At 46.7% G+C, this 25,472-nt stretch overlaps 2 protein-coding genes across 2 annotated transcripts; both read left to right on the top strand.

The window, feature by feature from the left end:
* The first annotated feature begins 7,252 nt into the window (after positions 1–7,252).
* On the top strand, positions 7,253–9,002 carry NR0B2 (nuclear receptor subfamily 0 group B member 2). Its single transcript, XM_073317900.1, has 2 exons — positions 7,253–7,796; positions 8,663–9,002. Exons 1-2 carry the CDS (start codon positions 7,253–7,255, stop codon positions 8,941–8,943), a joined length of 825 nt encoding a protein of 274 aa, XP_073174001.1. The 3' UTR covers positions 8,944–9,002.
* A 3,694-nt stretch (positions 9,003–12,696) lies between these two features.
* Positions 12,697–22,697, top strand: GPATCH3 (G-patch domain containing 3). Its single transcript, XM_073317461.2, has 7 exons — positions 12,697–13,060; positions 14,119–14,549; positions 16,170–16,344; positions 17,652–17,711; positions 19,388–19,509; positions 19,919–20,046; positions 20,961–22,697. The coding sequence occupies exons 1-7, from the start codon at positions 12,730–12,732 to the stop codon at positions 21,172–21,174; spliced, it is 1,461 nt and encodes a 486-aa protein (XP_073173562.1). The 5' UTR covers positions 12,697–12,729; the 3' UTR covers positions 21,175–22,697.
* Positions 22,698–25,472: the final 2,775 nt, after the last annotated feature.

Below are 25,472 nucleotides of genomic sequence, written 5' to 3'. Positions count from 1 at the left end.
CTTGGAACTGCAGATACTAATAATTAGGCTCTCTTCAGCCCTTTGTTCTTCAGAAGAAGTTAAATTTATTTCCATGTAGTTTGCTACATGTGGGTTTTTCAGACAAGATCTTCAAAATCCAGTGGGATGATTTTCAGAGGTGCTCAGCATCTGAAGCTCCCCTTTACTTCACTGTGTGCTCAGCCCATCTGAAAATCAGGTCATAAGGCCCTTTCAAGCTGCACTTTCAGTAAGAACTGTGGATTTGTCTCACTGTCCTTAGCCAAAATCTCCATTCCACTCACTGTTGAATACAATATGTACTGACTATCCACTGTTGTGGGAGCCTTCAGCATGAAAGCTGCTGTAAAAATGACATCCAATAATATGCTGTAAGTGCAGTTCAAATAGAGGTTAGAAGGAGTTTGGAAATGTGGAGGTACTCCTTTGGGTGAAATTTGTGTTTGTGTTTCCTTATCTTGTTGGTTGCTCAGATTTTGGAGGGGAGAGAAAAGCTGAAATAGTAGTTGGTTAAGTAGGTTCTTATATTTTCACTCACAAATCCATTGCTATTCGATCTTCTAAATCCAGGGCTGAAAAAATTAAGCAACATGTATGTATCATATTGAAGAGAAAATATCTACGTTAGGGTTCCTTGGAGATGATGTGTAGTAATGTGGAATTCGGGATTCTTAGTGGTGATTAGAAAAGGAGTACTTGTGGCACCTTAGAGACTAACCAATTTATTTGAGCATGAGCTTTCGTGAGCTACAGCTCACTTCATCGGATTCATACCGTGGAAACTGCAGAAGACATTATATACACACAGAGACCATGAAACAATACCTCCTCCCACCCCACTGTCCTGCTGGTAATAGCTTATCTAAAGTGATCATCAAGTTGGGCCATTTCCAGCACAAATCCAGGTTTTCTCACCCTCGGACAGTGGGGTGGGAGGAGGTATTGTTTCATGGTCTCTGTGTGTATATAATGTCTTCTGCAGTTTCCACGGTATGCATCCGATGAAGTGAGCTGTAGCTCACGAAAGCTCATGCTCAAATAAATTGCTTAGTCTCTAAGGTGCCACAAGTACTCCTTTTCTTTTTGCGAAGACAGACTAACACGGCTGTTACTCTGAAACCTGTCATTAGTGGTGATTGTGATTCAGAATATGGAGCTCTTCCTTCTGAAGCAGTTCTGAGCTAATGCTCCAGTATGGTATTAGGAGATCTTGTGTTGCTGGAAGTGCCATCTTTAGGATGAAATGTAAAACTGAGATCCTGAGCATTTGTGATCACTAAGAGTTCCATGGCACATTTTGCAAAGGGGGCCCAGTGTCCTGTATTTATTTATTTAGAATCCTAGACTATCAGGGTTGGAAGGGACCTCAGGAGGTCATCTAGTCCAACCTCTTGCTCAAGGCAGGACCGATCCCCAATTAAATCATCCCAGCCAGGGCTTTGTCAAACCTGACCTTAAAAACTTCTAAGGAAGGAGATTCCACCACCTCCCTAGGTAACGCATTCCAGTGTTTCACCACCCTCCTAGTGAAAAAGTTTTTCCTAATATCCAACCTAAATCTCCCCCACTGCAACTTGAGACCATTACTCCTTGTTCTGGCATCTGCTACCACTGAGAACAGTCTAGAGCCATCCTCTTTGGAACCCGCTTTCAGGTAGTTGAAAGCAGCTATCAAATCCCCCCTCATTCTTCTCTTCCGCAGACTAAACAATCCCAGTTCCCTCAGCCTCTCCTCATAAGTCATGTGTTCCAGACCCCTAATCATTTTTTTGCCCTCCGCTGGACTCTTTCCAATTTTTCCACATCCTTCTTGTAGTGTGGGGCCCAAAACTGGACACAGTACTCCAGATGAGGCCTCACCAGTGTCGAATAGAGGGGAACAATCACGTCCCTCGATCTGCTGGCAATGCCCCTACATATACATCCCAAAATGCCATTGGCCTTCTTGGCAACAAGGGCACACTGTTGACTCATATCCAGCTTCTCGTCCACTGTAACCCCTAGGTCCTTTTCTGCAGAACTGCTGCCGAGCCATTCGGTCCCTAGTCTGTAGCGGTGCATGGGATTCTTGTGTCCTAAATGCAGGACTCTGCACTTGTCCTTGTTGAACCACATCAGATTTCTTTTGGCCCAATCCTCCAATTTGTCTAGCTCCCTCTGTATCCTATCCCTACCCTCCAGTGTATCTACCTCTCCTGCCAGTTTAGTGTCATCTGCAAACTTGCTGAGGGTGCAATCCACACCATCCTCCAGATCATTTATGAAGATATTGAACAAAACCAGCCCCAGGACCGACCCTTGGGGCATTCCACTTGATACCGGCTGCCAACTAGACATGGAGCCATTGATCACTACCCATTGAGCCCGACAATCTAGCCAGCTTTCTATCCACCTTATAGTGCATTCATCCAACCCATACTTCTTTAACTTGCTGGCAAGAATACTGTGGGAGACAGTGTCAAAAGCTTTGCTGAAGTCAAGGAACAAAACGTCCACTGTTTTCCCTTCATCCACAGAACCAGTTATCTTGTCATAGAAGGCAATTAGATTAGTTAGGCATGACTTGCCCTTGGTGAATCCATGCTGACTGTTCCTGATCACTTTCTTCTCCTCTAAGTGCTTCAGAATTGATTCCTTGAGGACCTGCTCCATGATTTTTCCAGGGACTGAGGTGAGGCTGACTGGCCTGTAGTTCCCAGGATCCTCCTTCTTCCCTTTTTTAAAGATGGGCACTACATTAGCCTTTTTCCAGTCGTCCGGGACTTCTCCCGATCGCCATGAGTTTTCAAAGGTAATGGCCAATGGCTCTGCAATCACATCCGCCAACTCCTTTAGCACTCTCGGATGCAACACATCTGGCCCCATGGACTTGTGCATGTCCAGCTTTTCTAAATAGTCCCGAACCACTTCTTTCTCCACAGAGGGCTGGTCACCTCCTCCCCACGCTGTGCTGCCCAGTGCAGTAGTCTGGGAGCTGACCTTTTTCGTGAAGACAGAGGCAAAAAAAGCATTGAGTACATTAGCTTTTTCCGCATCCTCTGTCACTAGGTTGCCTCCCCCATTCAGTAAGGGGCCCACACTTTCCTTGACTTTCTTCTTGTTGCTAACATACCTGAAGAAACCCTTCTTGTTACTCTTAACATCTCTTGCTAGCTGCAACTCCAGGTGTGATTTGGCCTTCCTGATTTCACTCCTGCATGCCCGAGCAATATTTTTATACCCATCCCTGGTCATTTGCCCAATCTTCCACTTCTTGTAAGCTTCTTTTTTGTATTTAAGATCAGCAAGGATTTCACTGTTAAGCCAAGCTGGTCGCCTGCCATATTTACTATTCTTTCTACACATCGGGGTGGTTTGTCCCTGTAACCTCAATAAGATTTCTTTAAAATACAGCCAGCTCTCCTGGACTCCTTTCCCCCTCATGTTATTCTCCTAGGGGATCTTGCCCATCACTTCCCGGAGGGAGTCAAAGTCTGCTTTTCTGAAGTCCAGGGTCCGTATTCTGCTGCTTTCCTTTCTTCCTTGTGTCAGGATCCTGAACTCGACCATCTCATGGTCACTGCCTCCCAGGTTCCCATCCACTTTAGCTTCCCCTACTAATTCTTCCCGGTTTGTGAGCAGCAGGTCAAGAAGAGCTCTGCCCCTAGTTGGTTCCTCCAGCACTTGCACCAGGAAATTGTCCCGTACATTTTCCAAGAACTTCCTGGATTGTCTGTGCACCGCTATATTGCTCTCCCAGCAGATATCAGGGTGATTGAAGTCTCCCATGAGAACCAGGGTGTGTGATCTAGTAACTTCTGCGAGTTGCCGGAAGAAAGCCTCGTCCACCTCATCCCCCTGGTCCAGTGGTCTATAGTAGGTTTCAGAGTACACAAGTACTCCTTTTCTTTTGGTCTATAGTAGACTCCCATCACCCTTGTTGCTCACACTTCTAAACTTAATCCAGAGACTCTCAGGTTTTTCTGCAGTTTCATACTTGAGCTCTGAGCAGTCATACTGATCTCTTACATCATTACATAAAATACCGCAATCCTAACTCAGACAAACATACTGACTTCAATGGGAATTCTGCATAATTCAAAACAGTGAATCTAACTAACCTCTCTCTGTCCAGGTTCTTATAACGTGCTCACCATCATAGTATCTGAGTCCCACTGCAGGAGAAGGTGAGAGGTTCTGCCATTAAGTTATTTCCTCCTGTGATGCTGGTAGATCAGATGCCAGCTTTTGCCAAGGCTGAAGATGTCAGCTGAGCACTGACAGATAGATAGATAGCTGGAAGGAAACCAAACTAGCTCACCTGTATGTTAGTATTATTCAAGATAGGTGTTAGACTTGTAAAGACATGTTTAGTTTCTGTAAAATGCTTGTAAATTGCTGTATGCATTAATCTTACTTGTAATGTCTGTATCCCATTCTATAATGTAGTATGTCAGTTTTATTTTATAGTTGTAAAATGTTGCTCTGAATTTGTGGACCCAGGCAGGAGGAGTGGTTCCCCCACCCATCAAGAAGGGCTATCAAAACTAAGTGGACCATTGTGAAACATCACGATACAAGGACTGGATTAATGGTCCTCTCACACCTATGAAGGTGCTATGTGCAAGGAAGCTCATCTCATCAACTTGGATTATGAAAGGAAATGTAGATAGCTGGCACAAAAATTTGTCGTCTCTTTGCTGTTTGGACTCTCAAAGGGCTGGAGCTAGGAAATTAGCAGAGATCCTCCGGGGTCAACTTGGGTTAGCCCTAAAAGACATTTGGTTCTGACAGATTACTACATCTCTGTCACCTTTTGAAACCATAGACTGTAACTCATGTATGTATATCTGTTGCCTGCTTTAACCTGCAAATAACTCTTTTTTCTTTTTCCTAGTTAATGAATCCTTAGTTAGTTTACTATAGGATTGGCTACAAGTGTTATCTTTGGTGTAAGATCTGAAATACAGATTGACCTGGAGTAAGTGACTGGTCTCTTGGGACTGGAAACAACCTGAATCTTTTTGTGATCTTTGGTGTATGGCAACCAACTGTCACTCATCCAGCTTGCCTGGGTGGCAAGATAGACTGGAGTGCCCAAGGGGACTGTCTGGGACTCCATGGTAAGATTGTTAGAGTGCTTCAGGAGTTCACATTTGTTACTGAGTTGGTGAAATTTAATTATTGAACATACAGCCGGTTTGAGGTGTTTGTCTGCTTTTTGACAGTCTGCCCTGAGGTTGGCACTCATGGTCGTGAACCACTCCAGACAGCATGACACCTCCCCCTCTGATCCTGCTGCTATAGGTAGAGAGCTATAAAGCTTGCCTGGGATGCAGAACTCCTGAAAGAGCAGTCAATTTTCCTTTCTTTTGCTAAATGCTAACTCTGGTCACAGAGCATCTGATTAGGCAGGTTTGCAGCCCTTTCTCCAATGATATGCCATCTTAGATGGCTTTCTCTTCAGTTCTGCCTAATCTGATCATAATAGCTCATATGTAACCCAGACCTTCCTCTAGCTCTCTTATCCTGGTTTTAATTCCACAGTGAGATTTGTGGATTCTGGCACTGATCATATAGTAAGACATCTGGGGACAGAAGTGCTGATCTTATTTTATTCTAAATTCATGCAGAGAGTAAATCAATGAGAGCTCAAATCAACCCTTTACTACTTACAATGCTGGTCTGGTGGACAGATGCCCGTGACTCAACCTGTCTAAATGAACCTATTAACATTATGAAAATTACACCGTTTACCATTGGGAGAAGGGGGCCGGCAGTCATTATTTTCCTAAGACTTTTCATAGTTTGGTGATCTCCACTGGGCACCTCTAGTGACAAAAAGTTCCCCTCTGTCCTGCACTGGGGAAGTGGATGTCTTCTGCTCCCTTGTAAACATGTCATCTACCTTTTTCTTCACTCCATTAGGTCCCGCTCTGTATTCCCACCTAGCTTTCCCAGCTGCTTCCCTCCAACTCACTAAGGCAAGGAACTAGACAGCATGGCTCTTCCTTCCTTCATGTTCTTTAGGATTGGGCTCCAGGAGCCTGGATGGGATAGGGGTTTCAACTAAGTGACTTCTTCCTGCCCTAAAATTCATCTGAGTCATGGCACTCACGTTCAAGTTGCAGTGGGGGAGATTTAGGTTGGATATTAGGAAAAACTTTTTCACTAGGAGGGTGGTGAAACACTGGAATGCGTTACCTAGGGAGGTGGTGGAATCTCCTTCCTTAGAAGTTTTTAAGGTCAGGCTTGACAAAGCCCTGGCTGGGATGATTTAATTGGGGATCGGTCCTGCTTTGAGCAGGGGTTTGGACTAGATGACCTCCTGAGGTCCCTTCCAACCCTGATATTCTATGATTCACTCCTTGAAATGTGAAGACATATCAATCCATGTATCTAACCTGTGTCTAATGCAATTCCTGTCTATAAACTGATGAAATCTCCAGGGAAATCAAGACAAAAAGTAAAAAGACCCTCAGACTCCCCTGTATTTCCCCCCTCCCTGAAACATGCAAGAATACCTGAGGCTCCAGCCTTCCTCTGAGTACTAGAGATGCCCTTTGTAGTTCGTTGGGTTTCTTTTCTTTATCTGCAACAACGGCAGCCTGTTGTCAACAAGGTTAAACAAACAACCTGCTGATAAAATGACTTCCAGGTTGCTCTTTCCAAGGCCAGAGTTTACAGGCTGTTTTGCTACTGGTCTCTTGCTCCAGACAAGGGCTGTGTGTGTGTGTGTGTGTGTGTGTGTGTGAACTCTTTGGCAATGACACCTGTCATATAGCATTGCCTGATTACATACCTGGGGCCTTGGTGCCATGGTACGGGCAAGGTTAATGACTTCATTTATACTGTTTGGGTAATCCAGATAAGAAGGCCACTCAATCTGTCATCCGGATCTGTCCCATCCTCCTGGCCCCAACTGGCACTTTCATTGAGAAAACTCTTATCGGCACCACGTGGAGGCCCCACTTCCCTAGCCAATTAGTCCAGGGTCGAGTTGTTTTTCAATGAATGCTGCTCGGTCAAAGAGAAGTCAAGGCTGCTAAGGGGGTGTTTCACTCATCACAGAGTCTTATAAATAGAGCCAGGAATAACAGCCAAGGAGGTGAGAGGGGCTACTGAGCTGGGAGAAGCAGGCTGCAGTCAGAGAGCTTTGATTGATACAGCAGCATTTGCAAGGGACTAGTCGTGCTCACAGATCCATCCGGCCAGGTGCACAAGAGTTTCATCCTCCTTGGGACCTGACAGGATCCGCTTGCCAGGCTCAGTAATGACTACAAGCAACATGGACCTGGACTATGAGAGGTGCCGGTGCCGCAGTGAGGAGAACCGAAACGCCATCCTCTATACTCTCCTGAGCCAGAACCTGAACCACAACTGGGGCAGCCATAACCCATCCCAGCAGCGCTGCCTGTGCCAGAAACGTCGCACCGTCTGCCTCCAAACCCCCCAGGTCACCTGCCAGGCAGCCTCTGATGTCCTTGTGAAAACGGTCAGCTTCATGAAGAACCTGCCCTCCTTCCAGCTGCTTCCTTGGGGAGACCAGTTGCTGCTTCTGGACAGCTGCTGGGCTCCCCTCTTCATTCTGGGGCTGGTTCAGGAGATGGTGACATTCGAGGTGATAGAAACTCCAGCCCCTAGCATGCTCAAGAGGATTCTCCTTGATGGCCAGAGTAAGAGACAGGAGCCTGAGAGGACACAGCCCACCCTAGCCGGGGTGCAGCGGCTGCAGTGCTGCCTGAACACATTCTGGAGCCTGGACCTGAGCCCTAAGGAGTATGCTTACCTGAAAGGAGCCATTCTCTTTAACCCTGGTGAGTGCCTAATCCTCAGACACCTTTCCATCGGCAGGGAGAGAAGGCATGGCACACAATAGCATCTAGCAATGAATATCTATCTATCTGTCTATCCATTCATCCAGGGAGCGCAAATCACTTTACAAGCTGGAAGGAGTATCCCCATTTTACAGACAGGAAAACTGAGGCACAGAGCATTTTAGGGGCAAATTTTCAGAGGTGCTGAGCATCTCCAGCTCCCATTGACTTCTGGAATTCAGGCTGTAAGTGACTTTCCCCACTCAGTCACCTGCTTTAATTCATAGATCTCGGAGTCAACTATGCTGATAGGGATGGCTCATTAGGTTTGCAGTCTCTCAAATCCTAACAGGGTTGATTCAGTTCTTCATCTTTCTAAGGCAGATAAACTGAGTCCTATGCAGTTTACTGTGTGTGAAGAGGGAAGGGGATATTTTAAATAAGACTTTAAAATGGAGTTCTTGCATATCCTTCAGGGACAATAGGATGTTAAGGCATGTTTTGCTAGAGCTGGGGTTTGCCCTGGCTTCACTGATCAATATTTCGCCTCCCTTGTTGTGTTACACACTATTAAAGAACTGGTGCTCTCCACCCCAGAAGTGGCTGCATTTCAGTGGTGCTCCATGTATGAGTTAGTGAAGTACTTTAGGGTCCCTTGGAAGGTATGTATACATGCTAAGGCGGCGTGTATATTTCTCTGCCTGTGCCTGTGTGCGGTCAGTAGAAATTGATTGTGACTCGCTAGCAATAGTGCCTAGCCAGCCTTCAGCAGAGGCACATGCACGGTAAGAGTCTGGGACTGAGGCTCTGCTTCCCAAGCTAAGTCCAACTTTAATTTGTATTTTCTGTTGTTTCTCTCTCCATAGATGTCCCAGGTCTCAGGGCCTCTTTGTACATTGAGAGCCTCCAACGGGAAGCACAGAAAGCGCTCCGAGAAGTCCTAGTGCCCCTCCACCCAGAGGACAAGGGCCGCTTTGCCCGCATCTTGCTGATTGCCTCCACCTTGAGGTCCATACCTCCTGCACTTATCACCAATCTCTTCTTTCGACCGATCATTGGCAATGCAGACGTTATTGAGGTGATCACTGAAATGCTGTACGAAATAACCAGCAGGCGACTGACTCTTTCATCACACACAGCCTCCTAAGAGATCAGATTCAGCGGCCACTCTCACATGCACCTCCTGAGGATTGAGTTGCGTTCCAAGGGACGGTAATGTTAATCTGGGAGTGGGGATTTAGTGGGAAAGATACTGTGGACTTGCAGACACCTGGATTTGTGTTTATATTTCACTTGGGCTCAGGCAACAGCTTGAGCGATTGAAAATCTCAGCTAAGGCACAAAACACTTAAGAATGTAACTCTTATTTAGCATTTGTTTACAGCAGACATCAGCCCCTGTACATACTGAACTCATAAAGCCAAGTCGTTTCTGAAGTGTGTGTGATGTTACTATTTCACTGCACAGTAACGTGAAAAAAGCACGACCAATGTCCTTAAAACATTCCATACAAAATAATCCTCTGGGCTGACATTTTCCCTGGGAAATATTCAGGTCAGAGAAGCACTTATCTGAGAAAGGAGGGGATTGAAACAAGGGCTTTGAACTAAATGGAGTCTTACCGTTTTAAAGGATAAAATTGCCATAGAAAGCCTCTGTTACACACACATAACCTGATTTTTAGATGTGCTCAGCACTCACTCTGCCTGCCATGCTCAGTGGATTCTGTGGGTACTCAGTACCTTTGAAAACAGGCCTGCAATACACAACATATTGGATTAGAGCATGATCCAAATTTTGTGATTCAGGGTCAAATCTCAGCCTGTTCTGCCATTGATTTCAGTGAGGCCAGGATTTCACCCTCACAGTCTATGCATACATACGGGCCTAATTCTGCAAACTGTATTAACGCTGAGCAGTACTGAGAGTGAATGGAATCACTGATATGAGTGCTACCAGGTATTGTGGAATCAGGCCCTTATATAGTACCTGTGTGTGTATTGTGTGACTGGTTAACCAAGTGCCTTGGAATCTTAGAGAAGTAGCCATAAAACATCTATCCCTGTTTCAAACAGACGGTATTAAAGCTAAAAGGGTTCACAGAGAGCCACATTTTGCCACCCTTACTCAAACTGAGTAGTCATGTAGAGGAAAATGGGACTACTCTGAGTAATGTACCACTTAATGCTTGTACCACTAATGTTAGGGTGGCAGAATCTAATACCTTTTGTTAATGCATGAGCTCAAGTGGCTGAGGGCTCCATTTTAGCTAAATGTTATGAAGGTGTTTGCAGTGATATTAAGAACAGGTAGGGCTGGTGATCTTATGTCCATTTGTGTAACAGTGAGTGATATTACGTAGATGGTACACACTATAGAGGAGAAGCTGTAGTGGTTGCACAAGAGCATTCTGCAGCAGAGCGTCTGCTTCCTAGACTACTGACTGGTTGCTCCCGCTCCCCCATACTAGGTGCTGATCTATACAAAGAAAACAGCCTTTGCACAGAGTTCAGACATCAGTATTTTGTGAGTGGATGTTAGTCTGTGATTTGTATATAAAATTCAGTAAATTATTTTTTTTTAAAATAAAATGTATTACATTTTGGAAAATGGTGGTTCTGTTTTGGAAACATTGGTGCATGTTGCATTTTACTGAAACTTAGAAAAGCCTGCCACAGGTTTGAGAACCCAAAGATGATTCAAATGGGATGAGGCACAGTCTCCAGAAAATGCCCTCAAAAATGCATCCTGTCTTGACAGCATTTGTCATCTTAAACTGCAAAACAAAATTAATGTTGTACATAAACATTGCTGAGGAAAGGTGTCTGATTAATAGTGATGGAGACTGAACAGGAAAATCACAGGAAGCAGAATTGCAACTTTTCCCCTATGATGCTTCCCTTCACCAACCATACCTCAGTCCCACCCTGAAGGCACTGGGCCAGGTTCTGAAGTGATACGTAAACGAGACTCCCTGACACTCACTTAGGGTGTCTCCATTAGAAAAGCTAGAGTGGCGCAGCAGCAACACTAGACTCCCTTAGGCCTGGTCTACACATAAAACTTCGATCAACCTGGTTACGTTGCACAGGATTTGAAAAATGTTGTGCCCTAAGCACTGTAGTTAGGTAGACCTAACCCCTGGTGTAGGCACGGCTATGTTGACAGAAGGATTCTTCTCTCGACCTAGCTACTGCCTCTCAGAAAGATGGGTTACCTACATTGACTGAAAAAACCTTTCCCTCTACGTGGGGAGCATCTGCACTACGGCACTGCAGACACACAGCTCCAGTGCCCTAACTGTGCTGCTGTGGTATAGACGTGGCCTGTATAATCTGTATACAGGGGGCCAGATTCAGAATTGATGTGGAAGAGTTGGGTGTAAGTGGGTGTTAGCCTCAGGGAGCCTTAGTTGGTGTAACATAATGTGGGTGGTCCCTACCCCTGCCCCCAGCATAGACACACCTCAAAATTTAGCCCCCGGGCACTAGCGGTGAAAATAAAGTTCAGGCTCGATGTCCATTCAGTCTTTGGCCTCTCTGCAGAGCCTGCTGATTAACTGGGCCAATTTGTGCCAGTGGCTTAGTGTTGTGGCCACGTTCCACTGGGCACCGAGCTGAGATCCATTAATTGATTTCACACAGTCCACACCAGTCGCCAGATGGTTGTTTTATTCTTATTTTATTGAGCATGTAAGGAAGTGATGAATGCGTGAGTTATAGCATAGGTCAGTGGTTTTCAAGCTTTTTTCATTTGCAGACACCTAAAAAATTTCAAAAGGAGGTGCAGACCGCTTTGGAAATTGTAAAGACAGTCTACAGATGCCCAGGGGTCCATGTACCACAGGTGGAAAGCCACTGTTCTGTGGTAATGACACCCTTTCACTGACCCCTTACACATGGTCTGCAGACCCGAGAGTCTGCAGACCACAGGTTGAAAACCACTGGCATAGGACCTAATAAACAATGTCATTACCACAGATAAACCTGCTAATACAGGACCCATTTTGTCAAAGGTCTAAAAAAGCATCAGCACCCTCTGCTGTCTGTTCACAACAGGGGTTGCCACAAGGCTCTGCTTGTAATTTCTGGGTTGCTCCCTGTTTTGTCTGGTCATTTTTTCTTTGATTTCAGCTCCCAGTACTGCCAACCCCAAGCGTTCAAAAAAAATGAGTCATGACCCCGGAATCATGAGATCACCTTAAATACAAGACTTTAAAATAATCCATTTGGGTTCTTTTTATTTACCTGTTGTGTTTTTAAGCTTTAGGTTGCACCCAGGTCACGCTGCCAAGCTTTTTTCTGCAACCACGAGGGAGGTGGTGGAATCTCCTTCCTTAGATATTTTTAAGGTCAGGCTTGACAAAGCCCTGGCTGGGATGATTTAACTGGGAATTGGTCCTGCTTTGAGCAGGAGGTTGGACTAGATGACCTCCTGAGGTCCCTTCCAACCCTGATATTCTATTTCTATGAAGGGCTAGTTGCTTTGGTTTTTGTTTTAAGAAAGCTGACAGCCTCACATGACTCCAGGAGCTGGGGCTTTAAGAAAAAACACCAATTACCATGAGTCTTGCGATAAAAATCATGAGAGTTGGAAACACTGAGGCACACGCACAGATCCTAAAATCACGGCGTTCCAGGCCCCCGGGGCTCCCATGACGATATGATGTTCATGTGCTGGGCCATGCTGGGGCACATTCCTAAAGGGAGGCTGAGGTCATACCGCTGCGCCATAGGGTCACCCAGCTGTGCCACTGTTGTGACATCATCAATGTGCGGCAGGGAAATGAACCCCTATCCCTGCCCCCTTGCAACAGGATGACGTCGCCCCTTCTAGTGACGCAATCACTTAATCTCGCGAGAGGCGTGTCTGCGTCGACCCTCCCCCCTCCCCCGCGGCGCTGCTCACGTGACCTCGGCCCAGTGGGTTGAAGATGGCGTCGCCCGGGAGCTCTGAGCCCGGCTGGGGCCCTGCCCGCTACTGCCTGGTGAGCCGCATCCCGGCCGAGCTCCGCTCCGCCCAGCTCCGCTCCTACTTCAGCCAGTTCGCCGAGGCCGGCGGCTTCCTCTGCTTCCACTACCGGCACCGGCCCGAGCGCAGCGACCCCCCGGGCCCGGCCACTTGCTGCTGCCTGGTCGCGGTGCGGCCCGGCCAGGCCCGGCGGCTGCTCCGCATGTACTCGGGCAAGCGCTGGCTGGATGCCCAGGGCGACGGGCTGCCCGGCCGCTGTGTGATCCGCAGGGTCCGAGTCTCCCCGGACGCAGGTACGGGGCGGGCGGGGAGATGGCTTGAAAGGGTAATAGGGGCGTTTGGGGGCGAGGAGGGGTTGCTGACCATAGCAGGGGAGTCTGTGAAGCAGTGGCTCCTACTGATGGGAGAGGAATCTGGTACAAGTCCCCTCTCTACCTTCTTTCATTCCCACCACTCCCAGATGCATCCGACGAAGTGAGCTGTAGCTCACGAAAGCTTATGGTCAAATAAATTTGTTAGTCTCTAAGGTCCCCCAAGTCCTCCCTTTCTTTTTCCCAGAAAGTAGTTTACTTCCTAGGCTTGCAGGAGCCTCGGTGGCCTAGAGGTGGTGGGTTCAACCCTTGGGGGAAATTGTTTATGTAACCCCCTGTTTCTCCCCTCCAAATGGCCAGTGATCTTCCTTGTGAAGCTCAAGGGGTTCCACCCAGTTCTTTGTGGGTTGGAAGGATGGCATTCACAACAAAGATATCAGTGGGCGGTAAAATGGGTAGAAGTAGGACAGAGGGGTTGCTGAATTGCAGCTGCAAAATTCACCCACCCGCCGGGGGGAAAAAGTAGTCTCTCTATACTTTGTTGGGTTACATGTCTTTCTGGGAGGAAGCACTTCAGGTTTGTTATGTGCAATTACAGCTAGCATGTGTTCTGGCCGCAAAGTATGAAAGCTCATCTGTCATACGAGAGCCCTGGACTATAGATACCTGGTTGGCGGTTCCAGTAGTAGAACGCTTCACAAAAGCAATTGCACGCTTCAGAAAATGATATATTGCTTATGACTTGAGTAACTGAAGACCAGAAACAACTCTGTCCTGCTGCATAAAACAATGCCACCTTGCTATTGGTATGGACTTATAAAGGCTTGAAACAAACGGCTGATGAAATTCTCAGTTAACATATTTTCATAGCTTGATTCTTAAACAAGAACAGCCCTCTGACATATCCTCTTCTGCAATTCTTTGTTAAAATCTGTATCATGGGTTCCCTTTCTTAGTCTGCCTTCTATTTCTAGCTTGGTGAAATTGTGCTCTTTGAGACGGAATCACAGATTTGATAATCTACTATTTATTTCTCTTAGGTTTGGGCGTGTTCCCATATAAAAATAAAAAGGAGCTTCATAATAAGACCCAGAGTGAAATGTTTACCCAGGCAGACTTAAAGTGGCTGCCTGAACTGAATCCTCCTGTGTTTATGCCCCATGGGAATGTGGGAACCCCTCTGAGAGTCTTTCTAGAGCTGATCAAGGCCTGCAGGCTGCCTCCCCGAGTTATTAAGAAACTGCAGCTACGATTCCCCAAGACAGGATCCTCTCGCAGGTATGGGAATGTGCCCTTTAAATATCGGGACACTGAGACTGTTGAACAAGAAGACCTGGTTTATACAGACATGGGGGAGGAGATCACAATGGAAAAGGGACCCCTGGCAAGAACTGGGATGACTCAAACTAGTGATGAGGAAGACTGGGAAGGACCAGGAAAGGAGGAAGCAGAAGAGTCTCATTCAGATGATGTAAGTGGCTTTCTCCTGCCAAATTGCAAGACTAACCATAGACACTTCTACCCCAATATAATGTGACCCAATATAACAGGGGTTTGCATACAGCACGGTAAAGCTTCGACACACTGCTCTGAGCAGTGTGTAAAAGAGGCGGGGCCAGGGCCGAGGGGTTGGATAAGGGGCAGAGGGTCTTGGGGCTGGTCAGGGGCTCCCCCCCACACCAGGGTCTGGGAGGCAGGAGCTGTGGGGGAGCACTTTTGGGGGCCCCGCAATCCCAGAGTGGCCCAGGGGATTAACAGGGGGCTGGGAGCAGCCTACTTTGCTTTTCTTGCCCCAGCCCCAGCTGTGTTGCTCGGAGGAGGGGCTTGGGGAAAGGGATCCTCCTCCTCCCCTGCACTCACTGGCAGCGGTGGAAGCGGAGCAGCCCGCTCCGCTCCACCAGTTGTCAGCTGTGGCGCTCCGCTTCCCGTTGCCAGTGCGTGCGGGACCTTTCTCTCCCCACCCCCCAGCGACACGGCTGGGGCCAGGGCAAGGAAAGCGGAGCAGGCTGGGGCCGCGTCACTCCGCTTCCCGCCACCGCTGAGTGCAAAGGACGTCCTTTCCCCAAACTTCCCACACTCACGGGTGGCGGGAAGCGGAAAGCTGTGGCTGGGAGGTGGTGGAGTGGAGCGGGCTGGGGCCACATTGCTCCACTTCCCGTCGCTGCCGGTGAGTGCCTGTCGGGGTGGGGTGTGTGGATAGGGGTCCGAGCAGACAGGGGATAGGGAGCGGGGGGTTGGGTGGGGTCCTGGGGGTGATTAGGGATGGGGGTCTCTGGAGGGGGTGGTCAGGGGACAAGGAACGGGGGGGAGAGGCAAAGCAAGTTAAATAAAACAATCTCACCTATAATGCGGTGAGATTTTTTTTTTGTCTCCCAAGGACTGCGTTATACTGGGGTAGAGATGTACCTGTAAACAGCAGGGAGGGAATGCTGCTGCTTCCTGGGGTGCTGATATCTACCTACGTAACAGTACCATACAGATAGTATCTTGTATCTGAGAATTGTATTATAAAGCATGAATATACACTAATCTGTATATGCTAAGCTCTGGCTATGAGGCTTTCGGTGCTATTTCATGTTCTCTTAGATAGCAAAGCTTATTTTATTGTAACCAAGTTGTTCTCCATGGGAAGCTGATTACAGGGTGGCAGTGCAATCCTTCTGATGGGCTTGGCATAGAGTTGTGAGCACAGGATCAGGAGGCTGGAACTTTTAAACACCCACCTCCACTTTGACGCACTTGCCATGTGGCAAGTCCTCTAGCTGCATTCCTTACTCATAAAATGGTGTATGAATGGGGTTAGGGTGGAAAGAGGGAATTAAGCTCTTTCACCAGCTCTCCCAAGTAATTGACTCTGAAAAGCCTTGCTCAGTGGAGGAGTGAGGGGACTTGCACTGATAATGCCAGTGATTGGAAATTGCAGGTGATGTGCCCACAATAGAGTGCATTGACCAAAATGCCTCTGTTCTATAGAGAACATATTCAGCAGGGCAACTGGAGAGTGGGTGATATGATGGGAGCTGGGGGAGACTGGGTCTGGGCAAGTGCCCTTGCTTTATTGGTATCAACCTTCTTCCTTGTTCCTTTGCAGGATGATGATAGGTGTGAGGAGTGGGAACGACATGAGGCTCTGCATGAGGATGTAACCAATCAGGAACGCACAGAGGAGCGACTGTTTGAAGAGGAGATTGAGCTGAAGTGGGAGAAGGGAGGCTCTGGGCTGGTCTTCTACACAGATGCTCAGTACTGGCAGGAAGAGCAAGGAGGTAATATTGCTCATGGCCTCTTGGGAGGGAGGGGCATTTTGTGCACAGTAGTTATCTAAATATGAACACATTTTATCAAGGGCTCAGTTGTATGAACCTTTACAAGTTGTCCGATAATCAAGTGTTCTGCAAAAGGATTTGATTACAAATTGCAGCAATAAATCTGGAGACGCTCTGGGTATGTTTTATAGGAATCAAGTTAGACAAACTTATAAACAGATTGGAGAGAAGTTGTAATTTGTAGGAAGGACTCCTTCCTTTTATCTGGTTGGTCATCCACATGGTCAGCAACTGGTCCACAGTACCTCACATGGAAGAGGTTGTATTTATAAAGAGTTTATACGAGCCAGGCAGTCAAAGTACCCTTCAAAAGTCCCAAGTCTTTCAAGTACTCAGTAAACTTAGCGTTGGTGTGTTGATAGTCTCCAGCATGGACAAAAGCAATGCAGGTTTCCTCCCATTCAAATGTTGTTCTGCTAATGGTCATCCTCCCTGAGCTGGAGGGTGACTGCTAGGGATGAGAGGGTGGCTTGTTTTCAGTGTCCATTCAGAATTTTTGGTCTGAGATACCCACCACTGCCAGCAAGAGTGCTAGCTATTTTTTTGGATGTAAACGTGTGTCCCCTGGGTCTGGGACTGAGTGCTAACTCTGATTACGTAAGCCACAGACTCAGTACTGGGGGTAACGAGACTTGGGGCTGAATTTTCAGAAGTGGGCCCAACAGGTATAACCACAAATAGTGATCGGTGAGTACTGAACCATCCCTGAGTGAACTCCTCTGTGGCTATAAGCACTGCAACCCTGTTCGGGAAAACTTACCCCTCAGACACCACAAATCTGGGCTGGATTTGATCCAGTGACTGGAGACAAGGCTCATTATGCTATCACCAATCCCCCTGGCAGGTCTTTCTGTAGACCCCACAAATGTTGTATATTAACACAGATAAGGTGGGGGAGGGAGTATCTTTTATTGGACCCACCTCTGTTGGTGAGAGACAAGCTTTGGAGCTTACACAGAGCTCTTGTTCAGGTCACAAGAGCTTCTTCATACCCGATTTGAGGAAGAGCTCCAAAGCTTGTCTCTCACCAGCAGAGGTGGGTCCAATAAAAGATACTCTCTCCCCCACCTTGTGTCTCTAATCCTCAGATCAACAGGGCTACAACAACACTGCATACGGATATTAACACACTTCTTCTACTGTGCTGGGGAAAATGCTGTGCTGGATGGAGGGCTATGCCCCTGACAGAAAAGCTGCTCCCGTGACCCAGATCCTTTAATTTCCACAAACTGTTTTTCTCTTGACAGACTTTGACGAACAGACTGCAGATGACTGGGATGTGGACATGAGTATCTACTACGACAAAGGTATCTGAGCTGAAATGCGCGGTCTCCCATATGTACAGGTGTTGGTGGCGGCCCAGCAGCAAGACTCATTGCACTCCCACTGGGGCTGCAGTTAAACCGAGACATGCTCAAATGTCTAGCATCTCCAGAACCAGGAATGCAGAGAAGCATGGCTGCCTCTCCACCAGGCTCCTGTGGGGCCGAAGGGATCTGAACGTTAAGTGGAGTTGGGAGCCACAGCAAGTTCAAATAGGCAGGGACCTTTGAACAGAAGTCTGTGTAGTGAGGCTCTAGTTTGGTAAGAGGGAGATATTTAATGCTTTGTATAAAGCCTCCTGTTTTACCCTCTCTGGTACAGGGATGCAGACGTTAAATCTCATAATGACTTTTCCTCATGCCACTGCCAACAATAATATTCCAAGACCTTGGCTCTGAAGATGACGGTTATAAAGGGACATAGTCAGTCAACAGTTCAGAACTGAAAAGTCTAATACTGTGTCTTATTGAGTGTCCATAGAAGACAGGATGCTAAACCTTCCCAGATTAACACCTGAGAATATTGAAATAGGAAACTTTAAAACTCTGAGCATAATTGGCTACTTAGCAAGGCATTGTGCTTGGGACAGCCAAACTAGTGAACTGGTTTCACTCCTGTTCTCGTCAGTTTTGGTTTCTGTACTATAGAACAGTGGCTCTCAACCTTTTTAGACTACTGTACCCCTTTCAGGAGTCTGATTCGTCTTGCATACCCCCAAGTTTCCCCTCACTTAAAAATGACTTGCTTACAAAATCGGACCTAAAAATACAAAGTGTCACAGCACATTATTACTGGAAAATTGCAGACTTCCATTTTTACCATATAATTATAAAATCGATTGGAATATAAATATTGTACTTACATTTGGTGTATAGCAGCAGTTCTCAAACTTTTGTACTCATGACCCTTTTCACATAGCAAGCCTCTGAGTGTGACAACCCCCGCTTATAAATTTAAAAACACTTTTTTTATATATATTTAACACCATTATAAATGCTGGAGGCAAAGTAGGGTTTAGGGTGGAGGCTGACAGCTCACAACCCCCCATGTAATAACCTGGTGACCCCCTGAGGGGTCTTGACCCCCAGTTTGAGAACCCCTGGATGTATAGTATATAGAGCAGTGTAAACAAGTCATAGTATGAAATTTTAGCTTGTACTGACTTGCTTGTGCTCTTTATGTAGCCTGTTGTAAAACTAGGCAAATACCTAGATGAGTTGATGTACCGCTTGGTTGATGAGTTGATGTTGCTTGATACACCGACCTCTGTGTATCCCCAGGGGTACACATACCCCTGGTTGAGAGCCACTGCTATAGAATGAAGCTGTTGAGTTTCCAGCATTGCAGGTGAATGCGCCAACTTAAAACAAACGAGATTGTCTCTGAAACGCTTTAATGAAATTCTCTTGTTCAAATCTGACTTACTGTAAAACCTGCATTTGGAGCCAGGTGCCTTCCTCTCAAGATGCTGCTGTGTAGCTTGTCATTTAAAGCTAGTTTAAATGAGAAATAAGAGGTCAACATAGTTGGAACAACAACATTCCTGACTTGGCAAAGGAAGCTGCCAGAAGCTCCCCTGCTCACTGGTCTCTGGGGAAAGGACTGTAATATCACATTGTTTTCCCTTATAAGTTCTGCTGTGTCTCATGTTTGTCCTCAGATGGAGGTGATAAAGATGCCCGTGATGCAATACAGATGCGCTTGGAACAGAGACTCCGGGATGGTTTGGAGGATGGCTCTGTTTCAGGGCAACAGATTGGAACCTTTGAGAAATATACCAAGGTAACACTAGAATATGTGCTGCTCATGGTGTCTGGGCCGGAGGCAAATGATAGTTGGCCAGAGGAGGCTTGAAATGATGGAGAATTACAGGACTTGGACTAACTAGCAAACTGTTTTTTCTCTTAGGGTTGCTTTTCAAAGTTATTTATAAATCCCTGTAAAAGTGCAGGTGTCATGGAGCTGGGTTTTAGTTAGTGGCATATTGGGAAGGTTGGGGGCTTTAGAAATGCATGTAACAGCTGCAGAAGACGCTTGGCCAGGATTGACTAGCCTTCTCATTAAGGCTCTGCAACAGAGGCTGTTTATGAAGCCTGATCCCTTGGTGTGTCACTGACCTCAGTGTAATAGCTTGGCCCACTCACTCCCAGAATTGATGATGGTTTACGTGGAGTGGTTTCTTCTCTTCCAGGGTATTGGTAGGAAGGTGTTGGAGAGGCAGGGCTGGATGGAGGGACAGGGTCTGGGGAGCAGCAACTCTGGAATGGCTGAAGCGTTGGACAATGAGGGTCAGCATCCCAAGTGCAAGAGAGGATTGGGGTAAGTGCTACAAACTTCTGGTGTTCTTTGCTTGTGCACAGTGCCACTCAATGGCCCCATACCAAGAGGTAAAATGTAGTAGGTAATTGACAACTAAAAGGAATGTCCCCGGGGGTTCTGCGGCAGTCTCTAGGCAGCATTGATGTGAGTATTGGTACAACTCATGCTATTTAGAGGTGAATGGAATATGCTTCTGTCCTTATGGTTGTGCAGCTCAAGTGAGATCAAGTCCTGAATCTTGGACCCTTGTTTTTGCTACTCAGCAGTCCTCCAGCAATACCTGGATTGTCTGTAATGGTACCTTCAAAGCTTGAGAATCTGTTCTGGCTCTTGCTTCGTGAACGGTTTCTTTGCTCCCTTATAGCAGAGATTGAAACGCACGTGGCGCGTGACCTCAATGATGCTGGTGATGGGGTGTGCGCACTTTTGGAAACTAAAAGTTTAACTAAAAGCAGAGCCTACAGGGGGTGGTACCTACAGTACTTGTTTGGCAGATCCAGCGAGTGTGGAAACAATTGATCTAGGTACAGATGCTATGTGCAGACCTAGTAAACATTATTAATTCTGTCTCTGCTTTGAGTTGGCCAGCTCAGGATTTATGCCTAAACTACTTCAGATTCTCTGCACCTTCAGAGCTCTTCATGTATATAGGATACAGATACTTTACAAACATGCCTCTTAACGGCCTGCAAAACGGGTATTCACTCATTTTGGAGCCATGTTAATGAAACTATACCTAGAGGTTGGTGCCAGTCAGGAACAGGACCTAGGAACTATGATTCCTAGTCCCCATGCCCTAACAATGGGCCTGGCCCCTTTATTAGTATTTGGTAAATATGGGCTAGTGTAGAGCAATTTCTCAGGTCCTAAACAATGATGCACTGACACACTGCTCTCTGCCCACTCCTCTCTAGGTACCATGGAGAGAAACTGCAGACTTTCAGCAAGCCGAAAAAGCCTCCCCGGGATGGCCCCATCCTCATCTCCACAGTCTACGATGAGCCCCAGCCTGTAGACCATGGGGACCAGCTACTCCGGCGCCAGCTGCCCGCTGCCATGAAGTACAGACAGGACATGGCATTTGTCCGAGCGACTCAGAGTGCTCACCAGAGCCTCAGTGCCTCATGAGAGTTGCTGCTGAACGGAGACTTCGGGACTCCTTCACTAGAGCAACAGCAGAACCTTTGTATGAGAACAGCCTCTTCCACGCTGCTTTTCACCTGGAGGCCGACTTCTCCTGCTGTCTGACCCTAAGCAAAATCTTAATATATTTTCTGGAAGAAATAACAGACTCTTCTGTAGCATTTGCAAGTCTTCCTGTTTTAACAATTGCTTTATTAGGAGGGGGTCCCAGTATCCTTGCCACCAGCTGAGGTATTTGATCCCATTTGTTTGGCAGTGGGAAGGTTAACACTAATACTGTAAGCAAGGCTGTTGTGTGAAGCAGCCAGCGTTTTGTTTAGGCTCCTGCAGTGAGATGTTTTCAGATGAACCGTCTGCAAGCAGGAAAAAACCTAACTTTTCTAGAAAACTTACTACTGGTCCAGAGCATCATTCAGTCTCTGGTATTTATACTGCACTCAGATGAAAACTTACTGGGGCAAGATGACCTTTTTGGTGGCCTTCACTGTACTAAGTGCCAAAGATAAAATGAAGACTTCTATAGTAGTAGTGAGACTAGCTGTGCTTCCGCTCTGTACAGCACCTGACACTAAGTGGGTAAAAGCACAGGCTAGGATGTGCACATCAAGCTCCCTTCTCCAGTGACTAGCACTTGTGCTCTTTTTACCCACATGTATTTAACTACACACTTCTCCACTGAGAGATGCCCCACCTTCTCCCTCATGGCTTTGCACTGCAGCTAGAAGAACTAATTAGCAGCAGTATCTGCCCAGGAAGGCTGTAGCCTGTGCCTGTTGACATGGCCAGTTTATGCCACAGCCATAGACTGTGGCTGTGTGGTGAGAGGAATGCAGAGTTCAGGTTTCTGTTCTTCTTTTACAGTTTTAGGTAACATCAGCTCTATATTTAGGGATCTCATTACTGGCCTCTCCTGCATTGAACTAACCTAGCTGTCACATCTTAATTAGTTTAGCACAGGCTATAACTCTAGTTTCTCTTCCTTCACTCAGACATGCTTGTTAAAACAACACATGCTAAACCTTGTACCTTCTTTCCTTGTCTTGACAATCTGCTTTACCCCTAGACAACCATGGCAGAGGAGCAGCTTATGGCTTATTCTTGTAGTATGAGCCCGTGGGGTGAGGCCTTAGTAAACGAGGCTTAGAAACCACCTGCTGGAAAGAGTTTGATCTAATTATCCACTCCCACTATGGCACTGTTGCCAGCACCCAGTGCTGAGAGGCAATACAACAGCAGGGTTTGATTCGCTACCCGGTGTGCTTCACCCAATAATCACAACGGGGTGGAGAAGCGGAAAAGTTTATTTGAAGCTTCAAAAAGACTACAGGGAGAATAGAATCTCAAATCCTGCACACAGAGCAGGAAGTTACACAGGCTTTTATAAAATCCTTTCTTCAGCATACTTATCTAATAGCAAGCTGCCCTAAGTATCCATATAGCCAGCCAATCCAGTTACCTTGTTTTTTGTATCATTTGTTAAACTATACATAAAGCTGCTTTATTCAGCATTTTTCTTCCCTATCTGCCCTGTTTGGCCTTGTTTAGTTTCAGGTAGTCTGACTCTGCAACATAGTGTTGTAGATCCTCAGCATAACTGCTGTGTGTGCCTCCAGGCGGGGGGGCCAAGGACACTTGCGCCTAGTACGCAGAGCTGCTGCGAGTGCCTCCAGGCGGTGGGGGACCAAGGACACTTGGGCCTAGTGCAAGGGGGCTTCACCAACATGCATGGCCTTCCATCCCCTCGAGTTACCTAGTGGCCATGCCCCAGTGACCCCAACAGCACTAAAACTAGTTTTAAGGATGTAGAGTAACTCCCTTTCCTCACAAACCTCTGAGAGCCTCCTCTGCTAGTAGGCCTGGTCTGTATCCTCCACAGCCTGGCTCCGGGGAATCATCCACTGAGAATAGATGGCTAGTTTCGCACACAGAATGAACACACCGAAACTGATGTCTATTTATTTTTAACAATAGCTGGGCAAATTCATTTTGGGCTATACTAATCAAGGCCTGACTAAGAAGTTTAACTCTATTTTCCAGCTTTTTAAAATCTATCTGTACAGCACTTACCCCAATGGGGTCTGGGCCATGAGTGCTACTCCTAGGCCCGCTCATACAAAAACTTTAAACATGTCACACACAACTACTTATTAGGGGAGGGGCAGAGCTCCTTTCTCAAGTAAATCTCTATCATTAAAGAAGCTTCTTACAACCCTTTTATTTCTACAGGAGGGCATCTGTAAATATAAAGCTTGGTCTCTGCGTGACGTGCCCCTGGCCAGCAGTGTCTGGGTGCTGTGTGAATGCTCTCCTCATTTCAGCTGGACCAGAGGGCCACCTTGATACCTCTTGCTCACTACTCTAGCTGTTACTTACAGGCTTAGCCCCTGTGGGGGCAAGGGCACAGCTTCCCTGCATGAGGGGGGCTGAGGCTGGCCTTAAGGCTGTGGGTGCATGATTGTTAATGGTGTTCACAGAATATCAGGGTTGGAAGGGACCTCAGGAGGTCATCTAGTCCAACCCCCTGCTCAAAGCAGGACCAATCCCCAATTAAATCATCCCAGCCAGGGCTTTGTCAAGCCTGACCTTAAAAACTTCTACGGAAGGAGATTCTACCACCTCCTTAGGTAACGCATTCCAGTGTTTCACCACCCTCCTAGTGAAAAAGTTTTTCCTAATAGCCAACCTAAACCTCCCCTACTGCAACTTGAGACTATTACTCCTTGTCCTGTCCTCTTCTGCCACTGAGAATAGTCTAGAACCATCCTCTCTGGAACCACCTCTCAGGTAGTTGAAAGAAGCTTGTCACGGTTCCTCCCCCACTCTGAACTCTAGGGTACAGATGTGGGGACCTGCATGAAAAACCTCCTAAGCTTATCTTTACCAGCTTAGGTCAAAACTTCCCCAAGGTACAAAATATTACATCCGTTATCCTTGGACTGGCCGCTACCACCACCAAACTAATACTGGTTACTGGGGAAGAGCTGTTTGGACGCGTCCTTCCCCCCAAAATACTTCTCAAAACCTTGCACCCCACTTCCTGGACAAGGTTTGGTAAAAAGCCTCACCAATTTGCCTAGGTGACTACAGACCCAGACCCTTGGATCTTAAGAACAATGAACAATCCTCCCAACACTTGCACCCCCCCTTTCCTGGGAAATGTTGGATAAAAAGCCTCACCAATTTGCATAGGTGACCACAAACCCAAACCCTTGGATCTGAGAACAATGAAAAAGCATTCAGTGTTTTACAAGAAGACTTTTAATAAAAAATAGAAGTAAATAGAAATAAAGAAATCCCCCCTGTAAAATCAGGATGGTAGATATCTTACAGGGTAATTAGATTCAAAAACATAGAGAACCCCTCTAGGCAAAACCTTAAGTTACAAAAAAGATACACAGACAGAAATAGTTATTCTATTCAGCACAATTCTTTTCTCAGCCATTTAAAGAAATCATAATCTAACACATACCTAGCTAGATTACTTACTAAAAGTTCTAAGACTCCATTCCTGTTCTGTCCCTGGCCAAGACGACTACAGACAGACCCAGACCCTTTGTTTCTCTCCCTCCTCCCAGCTTTTGAAAGTATCTTGTCTCCTCATTGGTCATTTTGGTCAGGTGCCAGCGAGGTTACCTTTAGCTTCTTAACCCTTTACAGGTGAGAGGAGCTTTCCCCTGGCCAGGAGGGATTTCAAAGGGGTTTACCCTTCCCTTTATATTTATGACACAGCTATCAAATCCCCCCTTCATTCTTCTCTTCTGCAGACTAAACAATCCCAGTTCCCTCAGCCTCTCCTCATAAGTCATGTGTTCCAGACCCCTAATCATTTTTGTTGCCCTTCGCTGGACTCTCTCCAATTTATCCACATCCTTCTTGTAGTGTGGGGCCCAAAACTGGCCACAGTACTCCAGATGAGGCCTCACCAATGTCGAATAGAGGGGGACGATCACGTCCCTCGATCTGCTCGCTATGCCCCTACTTATACATCCCAAAATGCCATTGGCCTTCTTGGCAACAAGGGCACACTGCTGACTCATATCCAGCTTCTCGTCCACTGTCACCTCAGGTCCTTTTCCGCAGAACTGCTGCCGAGCCATTCGGTCCCTAGTCTGTAGCTGTGCATTGGGTTCTTCCATCCTAAGTGCAGGACTCTGCACTTATCCTTATTGAACCTCATCAGATTTCTTTTGGCCCAATCCTCCAATTTGTCTAGGTCCCTCTGTATCCTATCCCTCCCCTCCAGCGTATCTACCTCTCCTCCCAGTTTAGTATCATCCGCAAAT

Source organism: Lepidochelys kempii, chromosome 19 (genome assembly GCF_965140285.1).
Source record: "Lepidochelys kempii isolate rLepKem1 chromosome 19, rLepKem1.hap1, whole genome shotgun sequence".
In the NCBI taxonomy this organism is placed as follows: Eukaryota; Metazoa; Chordata; order Testudines; family Cheloniidae; genus Lepidochelys; species Lepidochelys kempii.
This window is presented reverse-complemented; position numbering and strand designations above follow the sequence as displayed.